Source organism: Halichoerus grypus, chromosome 3 (assembly GCF_964656455.1).
Source record: "Halichoerus grypus chromosome 3, mHalGry1.hap1.1, whole genome shotgun sequence".
Classification (NCBI taxonomy): domain Eukaryota; kingdom Metazoa; phylum Chordata; class Mammalia; order Carnivora; family Phocidae; genus Halichoerus; species Halichoerus grypus.
Genome location: NC_135714.1, coordinates 155,913,159 through 155,940,313, shown reverse-complemented (window position 1 = coordinate 155,940,313; position 27,155 = coordinate 155,913,159). Strand labels below are relative to the sequence as shown.

Here is a 27,155-nt window from a genome sequence, read left to right as displayed (position 1 = left end):
AGGTGGAAAGACATAAAGTTAGAATAAAAGCCTGCCCTTCAAAAAGAATACGTTGAGCTTTATGATAAATTCTCTCTAGTGTCCATATTTTTCCCATTTTGCCATGGTCACTGGAAAACATCAGAGGCCATCATCCCCGTACCAGCTACTGTTTGGGAACTCTGACCCATCTGGCCTGATGGCTCCAGGCCTCAGAGCCAGCTGATGGCAGAGCTGGGTACCACCCCCTAAGCCCGGTGGCAGGACACGACACCAGCCCTCTCGTCTTTGGCGATTACTTGCACAAATTTCCTGGCACACAGGATGTGTTCAGTAAAGACAGAACATTACCCAACAATGTCTGCAAGTGCAAGACTGTATTTTTCTGTGATATTGACACCCGTGACCCTGTCCTCTTCCCCTGCCGGGAACACAGCCCTGGGCCCAGTGGTAACGCAGAGGATCTGAGTGGGACTTAATCCTGCTTCAGCAACACCTCCTTTCGGCAGGTGAATGTCTTGCCATTCAGGAAGAGTGTCATTTATTTTCTTCCTGAAGACTTCAGGGACTCCGAGATTGTACAGCCTCCTTTACTACCCTTTTCAGGTTTTGGCTGAGACATACTTATAGCCAATCAAAACTTTTCCTGTTTTAATTTAAGCCCATTTCCTTGTGTTTGTTGTTCTTTGATTTGGACTTGGGCAGGTCTGGGTTGGGAGGCAAGCTGGAGCCCATGATGGCTCAGAGCCAGGGTTTCCGCTGGTGCTATGGGACCTTCTCTCCTCTGACCTGCTTGCAGGGGCTGGGGCAGGCTGGGATGCAGGGAGGGATCGCCAGGCTGGGGGTCCAGGTCTTGACTGGAAAAAGGGGCAGCACGTTTGGCTTACAAGTTGAGAGTCAGAGGATTTAGGGATCGTCAAAATACAGAGGCAAGCCAGTGATGAGAAATTCCAGTCATCCGGCAAAATCTGGAGAAATAGACAAGTTCTGTTGTCAGAAACAATAGCTAGAGGCAGCGGATTGTTCTCATATCCTCCCAACTCTGTGTTCAGGGGCATATGTTGGTGGCTTGAAATCAGCCAGAGTGGGAATATTTACACCACGGAAATTGGCAAATGCTGCAAATCTGAACTTCCCCCCCCCCGCCCCCCACCCCCTGGAGAGCCATTGGCAGGGGGAACAAGATATGGGGAATACAGATAATCAGACAAGATTTTGGAAAATAGGCAAGTGATAACCATGATGGTAAAGCCTTTTGTCTGTGCTCAGCTTTATTGCTTATAATGAATTTTTGCTTATGTTTTTGCATTTCATCTTCACAAACCTTCTGTAAGGAAAACAGGGCAGGTAGCATTACCCCCATTTATAGGTGAGGCAGATGAGGCCAAGAAAGGCTCAGTAACTGGCCCAAGAGCTAGCCAGAAAATGAGCTGGCAGAAGGACAGTGAGAGAAGCCTGCAAGTGAGGTCAAGGGCTATGATCTCCAAGACCCCAAAGACAGGTGTCTGAGGTGCTCCTTACATGACACGTTTCAGTTACTCTGCTCCAGAGAGTTTGGGGTATCACTTGGCAGTCCATTGCAGACCAGTGCTGACAGATGGGAACTTGGGGTGCCGTTGAGGAAGTTGCCGTGTGCCCATGAAGATGTAGCACCACCTTTCTGGGCCCTCGTCTTTTAAACAAACACGTGAGTCCCTCCCCGCCCCCCGCCCCCCAGGAATTCTCATGACCGAGTCCTAGATTGGGAAGGGTAATGCTTCCTAAGCCAGAGGACCTCAGGATTCTTCACAGACTGGAGATAGTCAATGCTGCGTTGACACATTCCTCCTTCCGTGGAGTCTGTGCCAATCTCAGTAGTATCAAGAGATACCACCTTCTTCGAAGGCAGATGGGAAAGTGGGAAAAACTTTGCACTTGGATTCAAATCTTCTCTGAGATCCAAGTTGGCTACTCAACAAGCAGGAATCCTTGACCAGATGGCTTACACTTTGTTATGTTTTCTCATCTGTATAATGGGCATACTCATCCCTTCCCATCTCCAAGGATGGTGGTATAAGGCACTTACATTTTTGGAATAGGTAGGTAGCCAGAGGTTACTGCTGCGAAGGATTAAAGGCAGACCTACGGGGCTTAACCTCAGGCTGAAGGTGGAAGAAAGTACGCTGGGGCTCCTGGGTGGCGCAGTTGGTTAAGCATCCAACTCTTGGTTTTGGCTCAGGTGGTGATCTTAGGGTTGTGAGATCGAGCCCTGTGTTGGGCTCCACTCAGCAGCGCAGAGTCTGCTTAAGATTCTCTCTCTCCCTCTGCTCCGCCCCACCCCCATCCCCATGCACACACTCTTTCTCTCTCTCTCTCTCTAAAGTAAATAAATAAATCTTAAAAAAAAAAAAAAAAAAAAAAAGTAGCTCCTGAGTGACCAAAATGATTTTGCAAAAATATTTCAACTGGAGTCATGTTGACCACTAGGAATGATGGCCCCTGAACCAAGGGCCTGGAAAAACGGATGAAGATAAGAAACCAGGGTCCTCCAGGCATATTGGCGATGGTCAATGCATTAGTCTGGGTGGGCTGTGCTCAGTCCAATGTAGACTATGAATGTTTCTCTTTGCTCAGGGTAGAGGTGAGGGCTAGCTCCCGAGTTCCTGAGTGGGCTGGAGAGGGGGTCAACGATCCCGCTATGGTTTCTCATCATTACATTTTTTCTTAATAGACTTTATTTTTTGGCCCAGTGTTATGTTCACAGCAAAAGTGAGAGGAAGGTCTGGAGATTTCCCATATACCCCCACCCACACACATGCACGGCCTCCCCCACTGTGGACACCCCCCACCAGAGTGGGACATTTACTACGATAGATGAACCTACATTTCACATCGCTATCACCCAGAATCCATAGTTTATGTTAATGTTCACTCTTGATGCTTACACTCCACGAGTTTGGACAAATGTATAATGACAGGTATCCATTAGGATAATATCACACAGGGCGGATTTGCAGTGCCCTAAAAATCCTCTGTGCTCTACCTATTCATCGCTTCTTTCCTCCCAGCCCCTGGAAATCACTGATCTTTCTACTGTCTCTGTAGTTTTTCCAGAATGTCATGTAGTTGGAACCATACAGTATGCAGCCTTTTCAGATTGGCTTCTTTCAGTTAGATGCATTTAAGTTTCCTCCCCTTCTTTTCATGGCTTGATAGAACATATCTTTTTAGCACTGAATAATATTCCATCGTCTGGATGTACCACAGATTATTTACCCATTCACCTACTGAAGGACATCTTGGTTGCTTCTAAGCTTTGGTGTTATGAATAAAGCTGCTATAAACATCCATGTGTAGGTTTTTGTGTGGACATAAGTTTTCAACTCCTTTGGGTAAATACGAAGGAGCACTATTGCTGGATCGTATGGTAAGAATATGTTTCGTTTTGTAAGTAACCATCCAACTGTCTTCCAAAGTTTGCACCAACATTGAACGAGAGTTCCTCTTGCTCCATGTCCTCATCACGTGCTTACATCCTCTTGTCTGCTCGAATTTGAAAGCGCCACATTTCATGGTGTCACTGGCTGAAGCCCCTAAAAGCTCCATGGGGGTCTAACCCCTTTCCCCCTGCCAGACATCGCTCTGGCCTCTGTCCCCAGCAAAGATTTCTAAGTCACCTGCTCTATCTCTGCCCCTCGTTCTGCCTGCCAGAAAGGGCTTACCTGCTTCGCTCTTAACTTCAGCCAATGGCACACATAATATGTGAAAATGGGGGCTCCCAAGTTGCACCAGATCTTTTGACTTTTACTGACATGTTAATTTTACTTAACACTCCTCTCTCAAACTTTTCCCCAGTGTTTCAGGGAGTCCCTGGGGTGTCCCCTGTGTGCTCACTGGCATCAGCACTCTTTGGATGAGAATGCTGTCTGGGCCGGGGGCACCTCCTGAATGGCACCCCATCCCCTTCATTGTGGATGCCCAGAAGCCATGTGGTGTAACCTGCAGATGTGGGCATAGCCCTGCTCCCCAGCTCTGAGTCCACGTCCCCACTGGTCAGCATGACAGCACTGATTGTGCCCCTGGTTTCTAAATGCCTTTGGAGCATAGGCCCTGTGACTTCCATCTGGTATATGGGGATGGATGCCATGTGCCACTCCATTTCCTTCCTATCCCAACACCTGTTTTACAAAACTGTGTCATGAAGCCCCTGCCTGAAAACTAGTTCATACAAACAGATCCCCAGGGGTCACAGGCCCCTGGCTCAATAGACAGACACACCAGTTCCTGAGCCTGGGACCAATTACGTATATGTCTGGTGCTGAGCGTGCCCATGCGCACGAGTGTGTGTGTGCATGTGCCTATCTCTATGACCAGAGTGTACACTCTGTAGGGGCGGGACACCCTACCCTCATCTTTACATCCTATAGCAGATCTGTCATCATCACATCTAATACCCCTTGGGCCTTGACATTCCAGTATTCTCCTGCTTACTTCTGCCTACCAGCATCTGCATCTTTGTGCCTGAGGACTTTCTCTGGCTCCCGAGTCCAATCTGCCCTTGTGCAGAACTGGCTGGAAATGCTGGGAATGACGGCTGTAAGAGGGGTGTACAAATACCCTGGAAACCCCCTCCCCTCCCCTCCCTGGGTAGAGTAACTCTGCAGCACGTCCTGGCTCCCAGAGTTCCCAGCAGGACTGCCCTGCAGCTGCCCAAGTGGTAACTCTATTGATAACTCTCCTTTGGCTGTCTTCCCTTCCCCGTCACGCATGTCCCCCCTCCTCAGTGGGCTTCCTGGGGTTGCTTCTCAAGCTATTTCCTCTGGACTCCTTCTTCAGGGTGTGGGGAAACTGAGATACACGCTCAGCACCTAGCAGAGTATTGGCACACAGGACATGTTCAGTCGATATTTATTGAAAAATGGCGTGGATACTTCCAGAATATACATATTAGCCTCTAAAATAAAGCCAACTGGATATTCTTTTCTCCATCTGTCTTGTCCCAAATTCTGGACTCAGACTGGTGCTGTGCCCATTGTCTGCCTGCCCCTGATGGAAGGGGCATGCCCTGCTCCTTCCCTGGCCCTCACAGCATCTTCTTCATGCCCCCATAATACACACCGCCTGCTGAAAAGGAACAGCTCCCTGTAGCCAATGACTGTCTCCATCTTCCCTTCTGGTGTCCAACACAGTGTGAATGGGTGAACATGACTGGTTCCACTTCTAAAATATTTGCCTCTACATCTGTGTGTTCACATTCCAGCTCCATCCTTTGGCCCCCAGCCCCTGGTCTAACACTGTCCCCCTAGAACCTCAGTCTCCAGTTAGAAAGGAGATCATTTTCCTGTAAGAATGGATTCAGAATGAGAGCTAAGGTTAGCCTAGAAAGGTGGTCCCCAGGCCCAGGCTAAATGTTAGAAAAATCCTTGGAAACATAAAAATACCAATGCCAGGCCTCCCCACACGCCAACTCCGAGGCCATCTCTGGGCACAGGGCCTGGATTTAGGCTTTCTTAAAAGCTTCCCGGGGAGGGGGGGGTCCTAATGTGGAGCCAAGCTTGACACCACGAGTCATCAGGTAAAACTTCCTACTGTTTCCTTGGGGCGCTCCTGCTTTAGACCAGTGCGGAGTAAACCCCACAGGGTTGAGTTGGATCAAGAGGACAGGACCCATTTTGTGGGGACTCAGGGAGAACTGAAGATTCCTGGAATTCTTATCGTCGATATAAGTGTCAACCAAACTGTCATCCAAACTGGGCTGGGTGTTCTAGGGGACCCAGCCCAACCCTCTCCCACCTGACAGAAAGACCTCCTGAATTGGGCTGCAGGAGTGCTTTCCCCCTTGAATCCTCCTGTGTGCCATGAACGATGTGCTATAGGATGAGTTCCTGTGGGACTGAGGCCTCCTGCCCCAAAAGTTCGGGCTGGCAGCCGCGGGTGGGGGCAGACAAAGCCATCAGCTGATGGACTGGCCCCCCACCTGGGCCCTTTCCTGCCTTGTCCATTCCAGCTCCCTCCAGGCCACCCATTCTCCCCTTCTGCTTCTTCTCTTGTCCCTGTTTCTCTCCTGCTATTTTCTAGTGTCTAACTCTTTGCTTTTTCTGCTCAGCTGTGCCTTGGAACCATGCTGCGGCCGCCCCCTCTCACAGCTGCCTTTGCAAAGTGTGGGCCTCTTGCCTTGGAGCCCAGTGTGGGAGGAGAAATGTGATGGAGAGAGGGGGCTTCTAGAAGAGAAAGCGCACAGCCTGGGAGCTCGAGGGCCGGGTTTCAGACCCGGATGTTTATACAAACTGCTCCTTTGTGCTTCAGCTTCCCCTGGTCCATAAAGCTGGATGCCTTGAAGGGGAGTTTTTGAGAATGGGGGAAGGTGTGGTTTGCTAGGTCCTGGAGCTCGGTGGGTGCCGTCCCTGGGGCACGAGGCATGTGGGCCTCCTCGGACTCATTTCAGGGCTGTCCCTCTGCTGTCTCCACAGGACTGCAATGTGCGGGTGCTAGCTGCCGCCCGAGAGGATGTCCGGGGTGTCCGAGCCCCTGAGCCGAGTGAAGGTGGGCACGTTACGTCGGCCTTCTGAAGGCCCTCCAGAGCCCATGGTGGTGGTGCCAGTCGATGTGGAAAAGGAAGACGTGCGGATCCTCAAGGTCTGCTTCTATAGCAACAGCTTCAACCCTGGGAAGAACTTTAAACTGGTCAAATGCACTGTGCAGACCGAGATCCAGGTGAGTGTGGCAGGCGGGACCTGCTCTCTTCATTTGTCTGTCTCTCCCTCTCCTTCCTGGGCAGCTGGGCAGCCCTCCTTCAGCCTTGCAGGCTCTCCTGCATCCGCTCCCTGGGCTGGGGACACCTGAAGAGACGTTCTTAGCCTGCAAGTCCAGGTCTCCTCTCCAGGACTCTGCAACCAACCTCATGGGGGTAGGGGGGGAGGCAGATTTTAGAGGCTTCATGTGAGCCCCAGATCATTTGCCTTGTCTTTGATTCAACTCATTTCAACTCATTAAAGATTTATGACATTTGGAGCTCTGCAAGGGATGTAAGAGCCTTCACCCTCAAGGAGTATATGCTCTGATAGAATGGGGATTCGAGATATACACAAGTGATTGCATTGAAAATAGAGCAAAAATGTCTTAAGACATGTGCTTGCACTTAGAGAAAGGAAGTGGGAGGATGATAATGAACTAGAGATGCCCTAGACCAGGTGGATGGTTGCCAGGTCCTTTATGAGGCAAGACTTCCATTGGCTTATTCTCATCCAGGGCCATGGAAACTGTTTTGTGGGTTTGGGTGCCCAACATCATCACAGCACCTAGATACCAGGAAGCCAGTTCACCTTAAGCAAATCTATAAGAATTTGTCATTAAAAGCAGAGTTACAATACACTGATTGTTTTTTTATTATTATTTATTTGAGAGAGAGAGTGCACGAGTGGGAGTGGGAGGGGCAGAGGCAGAGGGAGAAGCAGACTCCCCGCTGAGCAGGGAGCCTGACATGGGGCTCGATCCCAAGACCCTGAGATCATGACCTGAGCCAAAGGCAGACGCTTAACCGACTGAGCCACTCAGGTGCCCCTACACTGATTGATTTTAAACACTTGTATTTATTGAACAATTATTATGTACAGCCTAGATCCATCCCTCAGCATACATTACCTCCTTGGATCCTCCCAACAGCCCCATGAGACAGATACAACGAGGATATCCTTTCCCACTGCCCAGAGTATCCCTTTCTGATGTCCAAGGAAACCAAACAGGTTTTCAAAAGGTGGCTTGATGGATTTATCATTTGAACAAAAGAAGCAGAGGACTTTCAGGAAAACTAACCACATTTGAGAAAGCTGGATGAACTATTTCAAATCCCTTCATCACCAATCCTTCCCCTGTCCCAAAGGTCAGTATCCCTCAAACTCAGGGAGTGTCTCTTCTAGTCGGCAGTCTCTCCACCTGTTCGTCTGTCTCCTTAGCCGTCTTCCATCTATTACAGTGCATGCCGTGCTTCAATACATCAGAGCAGAATGTAATTGATTAGGCCACCGCCTTGGCCAATTATCATAATAGATCATGGTTCGGTTACTCCGTTTCCTGTCGTTGATTTGATAAGGGTCTCATTTGCGCATCTTATAGTTTCAGACATGTAGATAGAGTTGTGCCCTGAGAGTAAGCTCTGGGCACCTTCTTCCTCCCTTCCAGGGACGTGTTTTCATATCTTCTTAGCTGTCTACTTCTTGAGACTTCCTTTGGCTATATCATCTTCACAGATAGCTGATGACATCCACTGTGGGTTTTACTAGTTTAATTTTCAGAAGTTAACCTGCTTTCTAAGTTTGGAGGCACCTCCCTGACCTTTTATGCTAAAAACCTGCAAGCATCTAGTTGGCCCAGATTAGGACTTGTTCTATTGAATTACAGTGAAAAAGGACCCAAAAGGATAGGTACTTTCCAAGAGGAGGGAACAGCAAGAACAAAAGCAAGGAGGCTGCTAAACAGTGAGTAGTTCGGTTGGGGTAATATGAGTAATATTTAGAAAAGTGTCAAAGTCAAGATCAGAAAGGAAAGTTGATGGCAGATAAGAGAAGACCTAGAATGTTAAGTTGAGAAATTTGGACATGAACAGGCACTCAGGAGAGACACAGTTTTTAAGCAGGAGAGAGGCTTTTCTGGAGCTGATGACTTGCTGAGTGCATAAGAGGAAAAAAATACAGTGGTCCTACAGAAAAGGCAATGAGACCCAAGCTTAAGAAGAGCGGCTAGTACTCAAGGCATTATCTGGGTGTGAGAACAAGGTGAAAAGAATAAAGAAAGAAATGATAGCCTTCTAAGAAGTTATGTCCAAGCCTTAGATTTTCCCATTTCCAATCTGTCCTTCAGGCAAACAGCCATGGCTTTAAAGCCACCTAGACCCTGAGCCAGATACTGCTCCACCCTTATTGGTTATATGACCGTAGGACCAATACTTGACCACCCTGGCTTCAGTCTCCTCACTTGGGCATTATGCCCACCTGTGGCTATGTTGTAAGGGTTAGAGGTGGTAGATGAGAAGCACCTAACTTATTGTAGGAGCTCGATCATTGAAAGCTACTGATTGCCTGAGTGTTAGGTCATTTCCCCACTCAGGAATCTCCAAGGACTTTTCATTGCTCATAGAATAAAGTTCAAATTGTCTTCTGTTAGTGTGTATCCACATATCTGTCCTATTTTCAAATAGAGAAGTAAGATGATCAGATTGGTGTTTTCAAACAGTATATAATGTTCTGCAAGATGTTAAGAAGTATGTCCAGGAGAATGGGTTTTAGGGTCAAGGAAGTTTGGGAAATGCTTGATTAAACAATTCCAAACAGACCCTTTGTGACAGGACTTCTCAGAACTTTAAATATGCTGATATGCATGGTGGATCACTAAGAAAGGGCCACAGAGGGGATGTTTTCTGAACTAAGCCATTTTTTATTTGCCTAAGAAACCCTTCTTTTTGAAAGGTGGACCACTAGTTCTCTGGAAAATCATTTAAGAATCTGTTTTCCCTAAACTTTGACAGCAGTACAGAAAGGGCAGGAGAGAGGAAAAGCTGGAGACAGGAGATGGATTAGGGAGCCGTGGCCATAGTGCAGGCGGGAAATGATGGTGGCCTGAACTAAGGGAGTGGCATTGGAACAAAGACAAGCAACACATCTGAGTGCATCTAAGGAGGCAGAGTTAAGAGAATTTGATGATTAACTGGAGGTAGGGAGGGAGAGAAAGGAAGGACAAAAGAATGACTCAAGCTTTTGCTTGGGTAACTGACTGGGTGTTGGGGCCACTCATTGAGATACCAACAGAGACAGGAAGGGCGTTCTGAGATTTCAGCTTTACATGTGTTGTGTTTGAAGTGTTTGTGAAACACCCCCATGGAGGCACATGGGCCTGGAGCTCAGGAGGGAGGAAGGACCCAGTGAGAAGGATTTGGGAGTCATTATGCAATGGATACCATGTGAAAGGATGGGATCACCCACAGAAGGGTAAGTAGAGTAAGTGAAAAAGAGTTGCAATTTGGAAACCCTGGGAAAGCAACTTCTAGGAGGCTGATAGAGAAAAGGGGGCAGATGAGGGAAAAAGAAGAATTATCCAGGGAAAGATGAAAAGAACCAAGAGAACAGGCAACAGACACAAAGGCAGAGGAAATTTTGAGGAAAGAGTGGTTAGTGGTGTCAGACGCTCAGAAAGGTCAAGTGAGATAAGGCTAAAAATAGGTTCATTGGCTTCAGTAACAGGTGCCATGATCTTTTGCTGGGCACATTCAGTGGAAAGATGGGGGGCAGAAGCCATTGTAAAGTTGGTTGGAGAGTGGGGACAGTGAGTATAACCAACATTTCAGAGAGGTTTTGATCATAAAGGGAAGGAAAGAAGAGAAGGCAAGAGGAACAGTGTTAGCAGCATATTTCCAGCATAAGATATATAAGCAGAAGATAGGAGATGAAAGAATGAGGAAGAGGGAGTTGTCAAGAATGGCAACCCTGGTTCAGGTAGACAGGACCTCGAAGGTCCTGGAATGAGAAGGTACATGGCAGGTTTGAGGCTAAGAGATGCCCAAGTATGGTTATTTAAACTATGCTAAAAATTTTTAGTTTCATCCATCTTTTGTGGGAAGCCAGTGACAGTTTAAACATATGAGTGACATGAGATTGCATTTTTAAAAGATCACTTGAGTTACATAGTGGAAAACAGATTGGAAGAAGGCAAGAATGGTTGTGGGGAGATGTTAGGTGGCTGTTGCAGTGATCCAGATAAGAGATGATGGTAACTTAGCCATAAAGGTCACGATGATGATGATCTTAGTGATGATATGTTGATGATGGTGATGGTGGTGGTGATGGTAGTGTTGATAGTGGTGATGATGTTTGTGATGGTATTGGTGGTGAGGGTGGTGGTGATGGTGAGGATTGATGATGATGGTGATGGTGAGGATTGATGGTGGTGGTGATGATGATGGTAATGGCGGTCGTGATGGTAGTGCTGATAATGGTGATGATGTTTGTGATGGTATTGGTGGTGAGGGTGGTGGTGATGGTGAGGATTGATGATGATGATGATGGTGAGGTTTGATGATGGTGGTGGTGATAATGATAATGATGATGATGATGGTGGGGATGATGATTGTGGTGGTGGTAGTGGTAATGATAGCAGCTAGCACTTTTGAAAGCACATCATATGTATTATCTTATTGACTTCTCAAAAGAACTCTATGAAGCACATACTAAATTATCTCCATTTTGTATATAAGGAAACAAGGTGCAGAGTAGTTCAGCAAATTGCTAGTAGTTAGTGGGGGCTGTCTTCAAACCCAGTCAGCCCGCCTCCAGAGCCTGCACTCTTAACCACCATGATCTATGAAGAGAAGTGATTATAACCCAGAGAATTTAGGAGACGTAAATGAAAGGTTTTGCTGACGGACCGGAGATGTGGGAATGAAGAAGAGGGAGGTGTGAAGAATGGCAGCCCTGGTTCAGGTGAACAGGGTCCCCCTCCCTAAGATGAAGAACATTTGAGGAAAAGCCGGTTGGAGAGGGGAGTAGTTCACAAGTTCAGTTTTGGACCTGTCAAGGGCAGTTAAGATGCTCTAACATTTTCACATGAAAATGTGGAGTAGACTTTTTGATACACGATTCTGGAGGAGAGAACGGGTCTGGAGATGGACATTTGAGTGTTGTCAGCGTCTGGGTGGTGGTTGGAGCCCCGGCTATGGGTGGTGAGATCATTAATGAAAGCGTCCTGAATAATGTCATGGTCCATTCCACAAATATTTTGTGGAGTACCCCATGTACCTGGCACGATCCTGGTTATGGCCTGGGGGTATTATCATCATACTCCAAAACAGAATGAGCTTGACATTGACTCACACTGATGAATGAATCTTTACAAGAGGCAAGTGTTCTGACAGGGAGAAGGGGGGTCTGTGAGAGCATAAAATGCAAAAGAGTTTGGTCTAAACGTCAAGGAACATCTTTGCTCTTCAGGGCCCGTTTGTGGATTCTGTGTCCAGCTGCAAACAGGTCCAGATCCAGCTTCTGTGCCTGAGACTCTTGGGCCCCTGCCACCCTCTGACTCCTTCCTGTACCCTCCTTCCCTAGCAGAGCTTTGTGCTTTCACGGGTTTTTCTACTTCCAGGTCCTGTCTTCTTTCACCATCCTCCCTGTGCTCAGCTAGCCAAGCACTTGTCCTTCCATAAGAACACGTCTGAAATTCTGACACCCCCACTTAGCTGTGTCTGATTCAGTAGAAGCGACAGAGAATCACTTTTGGCACAGGCCATGTTGTAGCACCTCTCCCAAACAGAGTTACTGCATGTGCACTTGCTGATTTCATGTTTTCCTTCTTACTCTCAACGGCTTTCTATGAGAATGTAATTGCCTTGTGATGTTTTCTCCGGGCTGTTAAAAGCTCTGTAAACAACGCTGGCCCTTGTGCCTAGGATCCCACAGAAATCAGACAGGTGTTGAAGGGAACTGAGCAAGTGCCAGATGAGAAATGTATTTTGCTCTTCTTCATTTTCCATTTCCCTTTTGTTTGAGATTCATAGGAAATTGTGTTTGTTTGGGAGCTCTGAATCTCTGTTGCAAGTGGAGGCTTATATCATTATATCCTTCTCTAACATGCTAATTTGCTTGTCTGGGAAAGAGGTTAAGATAACACTTTGTAAACAACTAGCAGAGTGCTACCCAGACATGCCCACACGGGGCGTCTCTCTTTGACTCTTAATAGCTTCTCCTTCATTCCCGTTCTCCCTCTCTCTCTCTCTCCTGCTTTCCCCCTCCCTTTCCCTTTCTCCTTCCCCTCCTCTCTCATTCTTTTCCATGTAGGTTGACCTTACATGCTGATTTGTGTCAGACGGTCCTGGTTTACACACCCTGTCCAAAGATGATTATGAACGGTGCTCCTGCCAATCTCAAGAGCATCATGATTCAGAGGATAAATTACATGGTCACCTACTTCTACTTCTAAGTGCCACATTCACTCCTCTCTTTGCCTGGCATACTGACTTGCTGGCTCATGGTGTTTTTCTCTCTCTGGCTGATGTCGGCTGACCCACTCTCTGCATGGGCCTGTCTGTTCATCATGGGACTTCTGTGTCTCACACAGGAGGGCCTCAAGCAGAGAAGTAGGTACTTGTCTGTGATAGGGTATGGTTAGGAGGGTGCTGGGGGGGAGGGGAACCCCACATCCAAAATCCTCTTCCTCGGCTGGCCTCTATCATGCTGAAAAGCCATGTTCAAGATTCATCCTCGTTTTGTCCTGAAGCGTCCCTCTGCTAAGAATCCACATTGACATCCCCAGGAAGGACGGAGCCTGAGCCAACCTTTGCCCTGCCCTTCGCACCAGCTGTGTCCTGCCCCTCAAAGCAAGGCTTCCAGGCTGCGGAGTTGGCCTGTGGTGCTTCTTGCCTGGTGTGTGAGCAAGGCAGAATCCGGCCCCAAGTGAAGCCTGCTCTGCACACACTTGTACTCACTGGCCTCCCCTATAAATCCAGGGGTCATTTTTTTTTTTTCAAGATTTTATTTATTTGAGAGAGAGAGAGTGGGCATGCACATGATCAGGGGGAGGAGGGGCAGAGGCAGAGGGACAATCAGACTCCCCATTGAGCAGCCCACATGGGGCTCCATCCCAGGACCCTGGGATCATGACCTGAGCCAAAGGCAGATGCTTAACGGACTGAGCCACCCAGGCGCCCCTACAGTAGTCACTATATATACAATACATTGAAGAATATTCTCAGAAAAGCACATTTCAGATCTTGAGACCCATTGTCCCTGGCCGATACTTAATTAGTTTCAAGTTTAAACCTATCACTTAACCAGACACAGGGGGCTATGGACTGAATGTTTCTGTTCCCCTGCAACCCCACACATTCGTACGTTGAAACCCTAACCTCCAGTGGGATGGTATTAGGAGATGAGGCCTTGGGGAGGTGATTAGGTTTAGATGAAGTCATGAAGGTGGGGCCCCCAGGATGAGATTAGTGTCCTTTCAAGAAGAGGAAGAGACCAGAACTCTGCCCGCCATGTGAGGACTCTGCCCGCCATCTGTGAGCCAGGAAGAGAGCTCTCACCAAGAACCGAATCTACTGGCACCTTGATCTTGGACTTCCAGCTCCTGGAACTGTGAGACATAAATGCCTGCAGTCTGCGGCACTCGGTTACATCAGCCCAAATTGACTACAACACGGAGCCAGCAGCTCCATGCACCCAGAGGAGGTCTTCAGCGGGAAGTTCACGGTCTCCAGTTCTTTGTTTCCAGAACAATCCCTGCTGCCCTCCTTCAGATGTCTCTAGGGGCAAGACCACAAGGTTGTGATGCGAGAGGAAGGGAAGGCATGATTACCTGTCCTGGGAAGTTGCTGTTTCTCAAAAAAAGGTTGCCCTAAGAAGAATAAACGGAGCCACGCAAGGCTAGCCCGCCATACGTGAGTTCCGTCCCTGAAAACCTGAGGGGGAAAGAGTCCAGCCAGGAGACCACAAATCGTTACCACAGAGCCACTCACAGTGGTATCAAAAAGCAGGCCCGTGGACAAGCACCTCCCCCTTTGTGCACCCCCTCCCCACTTCCTGTGCGTGCCTCCCGGCCGGCCCACCCACCCACAGACACCTGCAGAGGCCAGCACCAGGCGAACACGCCGAGTTCTGAGCCTCTCTGTATTTATCTGCATGCCTACATTCATTATATCGACAAATTCGCAGGCAGGTGCCTGTGCTTACGTTTCTATTTTTAATCCTGCAGTTGCGTTGCTGAATGCCCCTGTTAGATAGAGGCTTTTGTCCCATCAAAATGAACGCTCTCAGAGTGATAAGTAATGCTAACTTTTATTATTTTGTTCTTCAGTCCCTTTTTAAAAATTATCCCTTAGGTGTGTTGAGAACTGGGGACTTGTAGAGCTATTGTATTTGTTTCCTAGGGCTGTAGTAACCAATTACCACAAACCCTGGGGGCTTTAAACAATAGAGATGTGTTCTTTCACGGTTCTGGAGGCCCGAAGTCCCATATCAAAGGGTTGGCGGGACTCGAAGGCAGAATCTTCCCTCACCTCTTGGGGCTTCTGGGGCTCCAGGCTTCCTTGGCTTAGGGCTGGAGGACTCCAGTGTCTGCCCCTACCTTCATGACCCCTTCTGCTCTCCTCTCCATGTGCCTTTCTTCAGTGTGTGTTTTAGAAGGACACCTGTCATTGAATTTAGGAGCCACCCAGAGAGTCTAGAGTGATCTCCTCTTGAGATCCTTAACTTAAGTACATCGGCAAAGCCCCTTTTTCCAAATGAGGTTGCATTCACAGGTTCTGGGGGTTAGGGCATGGACTATCTTTTTGGGGTCATCATTCAGCCCTTTGCAGCCATCAGTTAGGATCACAGTGTCTGTCGCTGGTACCCCCATTCCGGTGTACAGAGACCCATGTGTACAGTACGCAGGTGAGTGTGAGCACTTTGCACACATAAGCACGCCCATGCTGAAACGAGGCTAGTTGTTGGGAAATGACACGGAACAGGGGCTGGTGCCACTTTTCCCCACTGCTGTCCGGGATCCTCAGTCTCTGGGCAGCCTGTGGCTGGCCTATGCCCTGGTAGGATGTTTCCTATGACACCGTCAGGCTATGTGACACCACAGGCCGGTCCCTTGACCGGAGCTCATCCAGTCATGTGACTTGAAATTGGTGACCGACTTTGTAGCGCCGGTTCCAGGACCTCCTCCCGTGCCTCCGGCTCGCGCATCCACCTGCCGGCTTGCTGTCTCCACTGAACAGCTGACTTGCGTGGGGAGGATCACACTCAGAATCCCCTCCTCAGCTCTGCTTCTCTTCCCGTCTTTCCCAGCTCCCGTAACTGCAGCTCTGTTCTCTCTGTTGATCGTGTCTCAGGCTGTAGACCTCAGGGTCATTCTTGAATTCTTTCTTTCTCTCACACTCTGTATTTAGTCCATCAGGAAATCCTGTCAACCCTGCCATCAAAACACACCCGGATTCTGACCAGTTCCTTCTCACCACCTGTCACCCGGAATGACACTCTGGCCTTCTCACTGCTTCTGCCCGCTGCGGTCCATTCTGCAAGGAGCGACGGCGGGGACTCTTTAAAACATCGGTCAGCTAGAGAGATATGTTTGAGGTATAGGTTAGAGCATATTTCACTGCTCTCATTTATTTATTTATTTTTCTCACCACTCTCCTTTAAAGATTTGTTCATTTTTGAGAGAGAGAGTGAGAGTGGGGGGGAGGGGTGCGGGATGGAGGGAGAGGGAGAGAGAGAATCTCAAGCAGAGTCCCCACTGAGTGCAGAGCCTGATGGCAGGATCAATCTCACAACCCTGAGATCATGACCTGAGCCGACACCGCGAGTCCAGTGCTTAACCAACTGAGCCACCCAGTTGCCCATCACCGCTTTCCTTTAAATTCTCCAATGGCTACCTGTCTCACTCAAAATAAAATCCAAAGTCTTACCTCAGCCTACAACGGATGTTGACAAACAATGGCCTGCAAGCCAAATATGGCCCACCACCCATTTTTGTAAATAAAGTTTTATTGGGACACAGCCACACTCACTTGTTTACATATTGTCTACAGCTTTTGAGCTACAACAGCAGAGTTGAGTAGGTGCAATAGAGACCATGTAGCCCTCAAGCCTAAAATATTTACAATCTGGACTTTTACAGAAAAGGTTTGCCAAGCCCTGGCCTACCTCTCTCTGACCTTTCCTCCTGTCACTTTCCCCAGGCCTCTCCACCTCAGCCCCCCAGCCTCTTCACAGTTGCTCAAATGCACCAAGTATGCTGGGCTGTACATCTTAGGGACTCCGTACGATATGATTTCTTTGTTTGGAAGGCTCTGTCCTCACAAGCCACCCTTCTCTCTCTTATTTCCTTTGGGGATCATTCAAATGCCCCTTTATCAGAGAGGACTTTGCTGGCCATCCCCATGTGAAATAGCAGCCCCCTCTCATTCTGGTACCTGTATCTGCTTTGTCTGTCTTCTTAACACTTAGTAGAACCTGAGATATTATTATACGTATATTTTGTTTAACACCGCCCCCCAGTAGAAAATAAGCTCTAGGAGAGAGGGACTTGTTTTTGTTTCCCCGATTTGCTGAATTAATTAATGAGTAGTTGTTTAACAATGGATGGATGGATGGATGGATGGATGATGGATTCCAGTTATAAGCCAACAGAGATTTACTGGCTAGAATTCTGTGTCTCAATTCCAAATTCCAGCAGGGAAGAGAGAGCTTCTGATAGATCTGGTGTCTACAGGGGGTAATGTCTTTGGCCTGTGGCAGTAAATGCCCAAGAGGTACCGTAAATAGGGCCGGCAGACTGGTTCATATAACCACTACCATGGTCTTCCTACATGAGGCAGATGATCTGAGTCAGCAGGAAGTTTTTTTTTTTTAAGATTTTATTTATTTATTTGTCAGAGAGAGAGAGAGCACAAGCAGGGGGGCGGCAGGCAGAGGTAGAGGGAGAAGCAGGCTCCCCGCTGAGCAAGGAGCCCCACGCAGGACTCAATCCCAGGACCCTGGGATCACGACCCGAGCCGAAGGCAGCCGCTTAACTGACTGAGCCACCCAGGTGCCCCAGCCAGGGAGTTTTTAAATACCGGTTTTCCAAGTCCCATCCCAAATTCACTGAATTAGGATCTCGGGGTACTGGGACTGGTTGCTGCCTCAGAGGACTCACCTCTGCCTGCGGAATACCCATCTGGCTCACATTCCCTGGAGGAGGTTTATCAGAATCACTTGGATGGTGGGGAGCCCCAGGGTATGAGGTCATGTTACAGGGTTTAGGAATTCACAAGATACTCAGAGATTTGAAGGATCTATGAAAGAGTGGCAGGAGAAGGCTGGATGGGGCAAAAGAGAAGAGAAAGTGTGTGAGTGGGCATCAGGTGTTAGAGGTGGCACCAGAGTGCTCCCATTAAGCCTACCACACTTGACAGGCTGTATAGTAACTGCCTCTTGTCTGTCTCTAAACAGAGGTGGCCTCTTGGAGAGCGGGGACTATGTCCTATACACCATTATATCCCCAGTGCCTACAGAGAGCCTAACACAAAGTAGATGTTTGAGGAATGAATGAATGAACGAACGAATGAACTAATGCCTAGAGAGTACTCAGATGAGATCAGTAATCTTCCAGGTCCCTTGATATAAAGACCAAATAGGAAGTTGACTGGAAGGCAGATTCGCATTCATAAATAACAGTGTGTAGGAGGGGTAATAGAATTTCAGCTGGCTTAAAATAGAATTCCCTGTGTCATCTTGGGCAAGTCTCTTGACCTCTTTGGGTCTCACTTTCTTCATTTAAAAACAGAGTCAAATTAAGTGATCTCTAAGTTTCCTTAAGGCTCCAAAGTTCCAGCCTAAGATTTATGGGCTCAATAAACATTTGAACATTTGAATGTCTGTATAATTAGAGATTATATTTTTGTGGCTACATCAGTGAGGTCTGCTTTCTAGGATCTAACAGGCAAAATATCTGTTCAACTTCATTTTCATCAGGACCTCAGTGAATTTTGGCCATTCTTTTTCGGTCTGGCTCTGTGGAATTTACTGTCTAGCCAGCATTTTAATTTTAGAGTTTTATATTTTACAAGGAGTTTATTCACCCCTTAAAAGCTGATCCCATATATAGGGTATGAGGTCTCATGAGCCAAGCACGTAGGCATAAACTAGGGCATTTGTCTCAGGCTGGAAGATGATGTCTGCTCCCACCATTTAAGTATGATTTTCTTATGCCTAATCTGCACAACCACGTCTATTATAACAGCTGAACTAAAACATTTATTTTTGAAGAGATTTTTTTTTACAACTCTAAAATGAATTTATGAACGATATACATGAAAGGAAAGCGACTGACCAGCACCTCTCATGAACAGAGATGCAAACATCTTCAACAAAATGTTAGCAGATGGAATCCAACAGTTTATGAAATAAATGCATGTTCATCCGATATTAATAATAGCTTTTTATTTAGCACTGCTGTGCACAGGCACTATGCTAAACTCTTCACTGGTATCCCCTCATTTAATCCTCGCGAGAACTCCAGGAGATAGGAAAATGTTTACATTTTACAAATATGGAATCCAGGGCAGAGAAATTAATTTGTCCAAAGTCACAAAGCGAATCAGAAATGAAATAGTTCTGACTCCTGAGGCCATCCTCTGAACCACTACATTGTATACAAAAGTTCAAACACAGGAAACCTGGAAAAACAAAAACGTATGTGTGGGTATGCTCCACCCCAAAACAGCACTGTTCACATTTTAATGTACTTCATTCTGGATTTGTTTGTTTCAGTTTCTAGCCGCTACCATTCTTTGTATATGGTTTCATGTCCTATACCTCCCATTTATTACAATAGAAGCATTTTCCAGAAGTTTCCAAGCTCTTTAGACGGTTTTTTAAAACCAGCAAATAAACCCTGTGTGGCCCTCCCATTATTTCCAGGGCCCTTTCAAACTATTTCGATTGGCTGCTTGCTGGGGGGGATTTTGCTACTTAAAAAATGTCTACAGTGCGTTTCTGAGTACACAGGGTATTTCTGTATTTTGAGTCATTTCTTCAGTACCTGCTTTGTCCTGGTCTGCTCTGGGTGCTATAACAAAATACCACAGACTGGGAGGCTTAAACAACTGGAAATTTATTTCTCACAGTTCCAGAGGCTGGAAGTCCAAGATTATGGTTGGGTTCTTGTGACGATCCTCTTCCAGACCTGCAGAGGGCCACTGTCTTGCTGCGTCCTTACATGGCAGAGAGCGATAGAGAGATCTCGTCTCCCTCTTGTCTCTCTTAAGGGCACTAATCTCATTCATGAGGGTTTTCAAGAACAGAACCCTTTTTGGATTGTCACATTGTCATCACAGTCAGGATGACTGGGCCACGGGGCGAGGCATTCACTGGGCGGCAGCCTTGGGTGTTGAATGGTACACACCGCCCAGAATCATCGAGCCCCGAGTGCCAGCTGTGCCCGTTGAGACTCACGGGTGTGAGTTATGAAGCATTACAGTGACACGAGCGCCCGGGACCCATCCCCCTGGGTGAGAAATAAAATGTCACCAATCATGTCGCAGTGACCCGTATGACGCTACATGCCACACACGAATCATAAAATCATTCCTTAAAGGGGCATTTTAGTAGGGGGACTGTTTTGAAGAAGTACGTGAAGTCCACCTGGTACTTTCCCGTAATGACCTTCACTCCTCCCAAACCTCAGCTGGGCATCAAGAGCCTTTCCCTGTGGCGTATCAGTAAATCCAAACATTTGACAGAACAGTCTTCTTTTTAACACAATATTTTTATTTCTCAGAGACACCTCTTATGTTCTGTTCAAGTCATTTAAGGAGAAGGCGTCTTGTTGCCTTTTTGACCTGTTTTGTGCGCTTCCTCAGAGCTTTACTACCTGCTCTACAGGGAAAAGGAAAGAGCCTGCTGTAGGGAGCTCTCGCCCTGGGGCCGTAAAACCCTTCATGGCTTTCTTGCTCCAAGCAGAAGGAAGTCCTTTTTCTCTGCATCATTTCTTCCCAGCCAACTTCGTACGGCCATGACCTGACATCCTACAAGGCTCATTTATCACACGTCAGCCTCCTGCTGCTGCTAATACTGGCTTCAGCTTGGAAACAAGATCAGAAATGACTTTCTTCGGTCATTTGTGCAGAGCTCAATGGCTGTTGGGGTGCTGCCAACCATGGCGCCCTTCTCTTACCTCCGCCACTGCCGTGGGGGTGTGTCTCCAAACGTTCCCACTCAGGCAGGGAGAATCTGAGGAGCCTCTGGCCCAGGCACCCTTGGACTCCATTTCAGGCTCTCAAATTTATATCTCAGTTATAGACTTCTTGAGTCAATTAATCCAACTCCCCAAGTCGGCCTGCCTCTTCTGATCCCATGCCTCTGCCTTCTCCTTTGCCTGCCCATCATGATCATGGTCACCATCTACTGAGACCTACTCTGTGCCAACCATGGTGCCAAGCTCTTTACATTTCTGTAACCCACATAAAGCTGGCCGGCTTGCTTTTTCCTTGAGGCCAAGCTCAGGACAGTGTCACATTCCAAACGATATTAGTCTATCCTCTAAAAAGAAGTGAAAATTTTATTCTCTTCAGGAGAAAAACACCATTGGGGCTTCACTTTCAAGATCACAAAATTTTTTAAGATTCTCATACTTATTTCTTAATATCCCTTTGGGTTGGCTGCTGTCCAGAAACATCTTTACTTGCATTTTCGGATTCCTGAATTCTGGCCCGTGCAGGCTCTTCTCTTTCTCCCCGTATTGTTCTTTTCAAGATCTATTCTTGTTCTTCCTTCAGGTCATTCTTTGCTTCTTTCAGTGTAAGTCAAATCCAACTGGATTGAGACCTCTCCAATTTTATCCTCCCCATCACCAAATTTATGCTCCAGGGGTGCAAGAGTTGGGTGGTGCACAGAAACCTCTTAGAAGATGAAGGACAGGGGGCGCCTGGGTGGCTCAGTTGTTAAGCGTCTGCCTTCGGCTCAGGTCATGATCCCAGGGTCCTGGGATCGAGCCCTGCATCGGGCTCCCTGCTCAGCGGGGAGTCTGCTTCTCCCTCTCCCTCTCCCCCTGCTTGTGTTCCCTCTTTCGCTGTGTCTCTCTCTGTCAAATAAATAAATAAAAATCTTTAAAAAAAAAAAAAAAGAAGATGAAGGACGGGATAGTTAGCATGCTTATCATTTAACATCTGCTCTTTTTATTTACACCACATGCTATCTTACCTAGTCCCGCCAAAAAATCTCACACTGAAGGGGTATTTTTCCCTTTTTACAGAGAAGGAAATGAGGTTAGGTGACCTGGCCAAGACCACACAGCCATGGCTGCATCCAATAGACACCAAAGCCTGTGGTGTTGTTAATCACCACACTCCTGATCTCTTGAACATTTTTGACCATGGGTCACTGTCCTTTGTAACCCCAGGTTGTTACCCAGACAGCCGACTCCTGTTCATTTACTCATTCATTCTTTCTTCAAATATCTGTGCCAAGCACTGTGCTCAGAGTAGGAGATGATATTGCATGTTGGATTTGGCTTCTGACCTTGGACTTGAAAGGCTAGAAAGGCCAACATAGACAAATGTCTTCGTTGTAACTAGTAAACGTCTGTGTCAGTTTCTTAGGGCTGCCGTAACAAAGTACCACAAGTGTGGTAACTGAAAACATCAAAAAGTCATTGTCTCACAGTTTTGGAGGCTAGAAGTCCAAGATCAAGGTGTTGGCAGAGCCATGCTCCCTCTGAAACTTGTAGGTGCCTCTTTTTAGTTTCTAGAGGTTTGCGGGCCATCTTTTGGCCTTCCAAGGAAGGCCCATAGACGTATCACTCAAATCCCAGCACCTTCTCCCTGTGCGCATGTCTCCTTCTATATCCAAATTTCCCCTTCTTATAAGGACACCAGTTATATTGGATTAGGGCCCACCCTAATGACCTCATTTTAACTTGATTAGTCTGTAAAGACCGTATTTCCAAGTAAGATCACATTCTAAGGTATGGCGATTAGGATTTCAACATATCTTTTTGGGGGCACACAATTCAACCCATAACAGTATCTGACCAGATGTGGGTGCACAGTTCTTTGGGGACCCAGGGCAGAAAACAAACCCTATCAATCCAAGTCAGGGCCAACCTCACGGTGCTGACTGGCCCCCAAAGCTCACCAGGAGGAGAGCACAGAGAGAGGGGAGCCAGGAGTCCTCTAGGTAGGAAGAGCATGCTGTGCTTGGCAAGGGAGGATGGAACTGACAGCACATCATGGATGAGAGTGGGAGATGAGACTTCTATGCCTCAGGCTAAAGAGTTTGCATCCTATCCTAGCACATAGCAAATGAGAGCCAGTGTGGTTTTCAGCAAAAGTCATCTGTTTATATTTGCCCTCACTCTCAAAATGGAGCCTTTATAGATAGAATTTAAGCAAGACTTTTTCAAACTAAGGCTTTAATTTATTCAAACTGTAAATTCAGTCATCTTTAAAAAGAGGAAGAGGAGCATTGTGCCTTCCTTAGGGGACGCCTGGGTGGCTCAGTCGGTTAAGCATCTGCCTTCGGCTCAGGTCATGATCTCAGGGTCCTGGGATCGAGCCCCAGGTTGGGCTCCCTGCTCAGTAGGGAGCCTGCTTCTCCCTCTCCCTTCCCCCCACCCATTCGTGCTCTCTCTCTCTCTCTCTCAAATAAATAAATAAAATCTTAAAAAAAAAAAAAAAGAGGAGCATTGTGCCTTCCTTAGAACAAAGAGTAAGGAGAATGAGTGAGATCAAGCCGGGAAAGCAATTTGAAGGCCAGTGCCCTGGGTGGGGTCCCACGAAGCAGACCGTGCACTGTGGGTTTGCACGCAGGAAGTGCATCCGTTCATACTCTCATGAAACTCACCTGGGGAAGTGACCAAAACTGGACTGGGCAGAGGGGAAGGGTGGGCTGCGATGTGGCCAGTGGCCACAGGGAGCTCTGGTGCTCAGATGAAAAGACAGGGCCTTGAAGCCCCTGAAGTGACCGGTCACCAGATGCAGGCTGCCCCCAGTAAGGGCTATGACCCGAGTCGAGGCGATTTGGATGGGGGCGCCAGGCTGTGAACTCAGTTGTTTCTAAAAACTAGCCAGCCACTGACATGAGTATATTTAATAAGCTCAAACAACAACAACAACAACAACAACAACAAAAGTAGGTGTTTTGTTTAAAAAAAAAATAGGTGAACCTGAGAAAATCATGAGACTACTAAAGAAGTGATAAAAACCGTGACTGAGGTATAAAGATAGACCTTTAGATCAAAGGAACAGAGAAAGACACCAGAAACAGCCCAACACATATAATCACTTAATGTTAGATACCCTTGTGAAAACAAGTTAACTTCAAGCTGTACCTCACACCATATACAAAAATCTATTTCAGATAGAAAAAGAAAAAATGTGACCGAGTCCCAATAAAGGAGAGAGAAAGTGGCCTGAGTGCTTGATTGCTTGGGTGACCTCTTTCTTTGGGGAAATAAATGATTCTGGACGTGGGACAGCATTCAGTCCTGTCCCTTCGTTGTTTCTGACTTCTTACAAGAGGAAATACCAGAGAATCGAGAGACAAAGGTGGTTTGGGGTCTTCAGGATATTTGATAAAGCAAATAAATCAGTGGTAGCTAAGCAGGAAGAAAGCCATAGAAATTCCACTGCATGCAAGATGTGGGCCAGGGGCGGTCTGAGGGCTTGTTTCTCAGTCACTCTCACAAGGGCAGAGGTAACAGTTTCCCTATCGCAAAAAAAATAAAATAAAAAAAAAAAACACATTCTGGGCTTATCTAAATAATAAGTGATAAAATTAAGACAGCTTTTTTTCCTCTTATGTTACATATGGCAATTTAGTGACTAGGCAAACATCTCAAACTGTTGTTCCTAAAAAGTGATTTATTGATAGAGAAAGGAGTACTGACACATTAATGACAATTTATGAGCCGTGGGCAGAGGGCTGGTTTTGCTGTTCCCACCATTTGCTTGAGAAGCCCTATGAAGAGCAGAGGAGAGGTAGTAAAGGGAGGGGGGCAGGGCTGATACAAAAGCCCCCTCCATGAGATCTTGTCAAAACTTCTAGTTCCTCTTCTTTTAAACTGATTACCCACCCCCACTCTGGGGCCCCTCAAGTGAAGCCACTTTCTTCCTTCTACCCTAAATAGAAGCTCTTTGAGTCCGGGGGCCTCTGTGTGTGCACTGGGGCTCCCCACAGTGCTTTGCAAAGTGAGCACATCATAGGAAATTGCTGATGGTTTGAGTGAAGGAAGCCTTCAGTGGCTTCATATGACAAGGGTAGTGAACAGCAGGGAGGGGACCAGCTTGCGGAGCTTGTCATCCTACTAAAGTGTATGTCAGAACCGGGCTGGTGTGACTCCAAAGTGCATGCTCTGTGTCCCCCGTGATGGGCAGCCTTGTTTCTCCCCACCTGCACCTGACGGATCTGCACAATTTGCAGTGCAGTTCTGACACCTGGTAATTCTGGACCTGGCACAGACTTGGCAGGTTGAGAGCCCAGTGCTCCCACCAGACACCCCTCCTCAAAACACAGTCACAAGCTCCAGGCTCCCCAGACCACCTGCAATTCTTGACCGACTGGCTACCAATTTGGGGGTTCCTGCTACCCACCCCCCAGGTTCGTTAATTTGCTAGAATGACTGGTGGAACTAAAGAAAGTGCTATCCCAGCGATGACAGCTTTATTATAAAAGATGCAAATCAGGACCAGCTAAATGAAGAGATGCATGGGATGAAGTGTAAAAGGACCCCAAACACGAAGTTTCTGTGTCCTTAGGACGTGTCACCCTCGGGGCACGTCGATGTGCATCACAAACCAGGAAGCTCATGTGAACTGGAGTTTTTATTGGGGTTTCATTATGTAGACAATCAGTTGATGGATTAATTGGTTGAACCATTGGCTGTGTAATTGAACTCTCCAGCTCTCTTCCTGTCCCTGGAAACCAGGCTGATATCATGTGGCTCAAAGTTCCAAACCTCTAATCACACAGCTGGTCCTTCCACCAAAGCGGGCCCCCATCCTGAGACTATCTAGCCCCCCCACCACTCACCTCATTAGTATAAACTCAGGTGTGGTCCAAGAGGCACCATGAACTACAAAGACACTACCACTGAGGAAATCCCAAGGGTTTAGAGGCTCCCACCCCAGACACAAGGACAAAGACCAGCCAAATTCTTTATTATAAGACATACTTTCGTTAGTAACCAGGGATGTGATGGTGGTGGTAGATGGAGGTGCCTCTCTCCAGGAACTTCCCGTCTGCCCCTCTGGGAAAAATGCTCCCCCCGACCCCGTAGGAATCTGCCAGCACCAGGCAGCCTCCCAAATAATGCACTTTATGTTTAGAAAACACCCAACTTCTTCCTTACCGCAAGATGAAATCTATCTTCCTGTGAAAATCTGTTGGACAGAGCCTCAATGAATTTCTACCCCAAGGACCTAAAATTACCCCACCACCCTTACAACAGAAATTGGCTGCTTTTTAGAAAGCAACCTAGGAAAATGTCTCCACAAGCTGTACCCTGGAGAGTTTCACCCACCACAGAGCAAAGAGCGGGATGCAGTCTGGCCCCTCACAGAGACTGTGAGTGGAAGAGAAGGGGCAAGACCTTGTCTGGCCTGAGAGAAATCTTACTCTTTACTTCTCATGTGCCTGCGAGTCTCCCTCACCAGAACCTCTCCGTTTATTTTGAAATTATTTTAAACTTATAAAAATGTTTAAAGAACGGTACAAAGAACTCCCATAGTGCCTTCACTCAGATTCTCCAGGAGTTGTGTAGCCGGCGTGCCGGGGAGCAGACCAGGTTCGGTCAGTCGCTCGTCCCTCCGACAAAATCCACAGGCAGAGAAACAAGCGAAGGGATTTATTTCACTGAGGCCAACACTGGGAAGATAGTGGACTAGCATCTCAAAGACTGCCTCCAAAGTGCTGAAAATACTTCTAGGTTAATGTAAGGAAAATGTGGGGCAAGGTGGGTGGGTACCGTGCAGGTGGGCAGTGAAGGTCAAGTGGATCACTGTCTTGGGGTCAGTCATGGGGTCTGGCTGGCTCAGGGCAGGTCCTATTGCTTAAGGGGGGTAGTTTCTGTTCCCATCACGGGATGCTTTGCCCACAGGGTCTTTTTCCTGAGTTAAGAGATAAGCTGGGGAGGGGGGAACGAGATCAGCTGGGAAGAAGGACTTAATTAGAAAGTTTGAAGTCGAAAAGGAGATAGTTAAGTCATCTCTAAGTTCAGATCTATCACATGCCATATTTAGTAGCTCTGTCTTTTTGGACACACACATGTCCATTGTCATTATTCTTTTCCTGATTTATTTGAAAGCAAGTCACAGCAATACTACTCCATCACCCGAAATACTGCAGTGTTTATTCCCCGACAAGGACACTCTCCTACAGAACTAGCCTGCAGCCATCCAAAGGAGAAAGCCAAAACTGCTGGGACACTTCTCTCTGAACCAGAATATCCATTCAAATTTCACCAACTGTCCTTCCAGTGTCTATTTTTTCTATCTGGCCCAGGAGCCCACGCTGTGTTTAGTCGTCATGTCTCTGTGGTCTCCTCCAATGTAGAAGAGTTCCTCGGTCTGAAAGACGGCAGGCCTTTCCAAGGAGATGGAGCAAAGGGAACCCCCCCTCCCTCCGCACTGTTGGCGGGAATGCAAACTGGTGTGGCCATTCTGGAAAAAACAATATGGAGCTTCCTCA

General features: G+C 47.3%; 1 protein-coding gene across 6 annotated transcripts in view; it reads left to right on the top strand.

Moving 5' to 3' along the window:
* The window catches only part of PTK2B (protein tyrosine kinase 2 beta), a 123,117-nt gene that overhangs the window by 57,232 nt on the left and 38,730 nt on the right, over nucleotides 1-27,155 (top strand). For 3 of the 6 annotated variants that reach the window (XM_078069487.1, XM_078069488.1, XM_036104430.2), the window contains exon 2: nucleotides 6,429-6,672. In XM_078069487.1, coding sequence (XP_077925613.1) covers nucleotides 6,466-6,672 — 207 coding nt within the window. In that variant the 5' untranslated portion in view covers nucleotides 6,429-6,465. Of the gene's footprint in view, nucleotides 1-6,171; nucleotides 6,350-6,428; nucleotides 6,673-15,874; nucleotides 16,062-27,155 lie in introns of those variants that run through there. The other 3 variants (XM_036104433.2, XM_036104431.2, XM_036104435.2) reach the window with 3 other exon arrangements.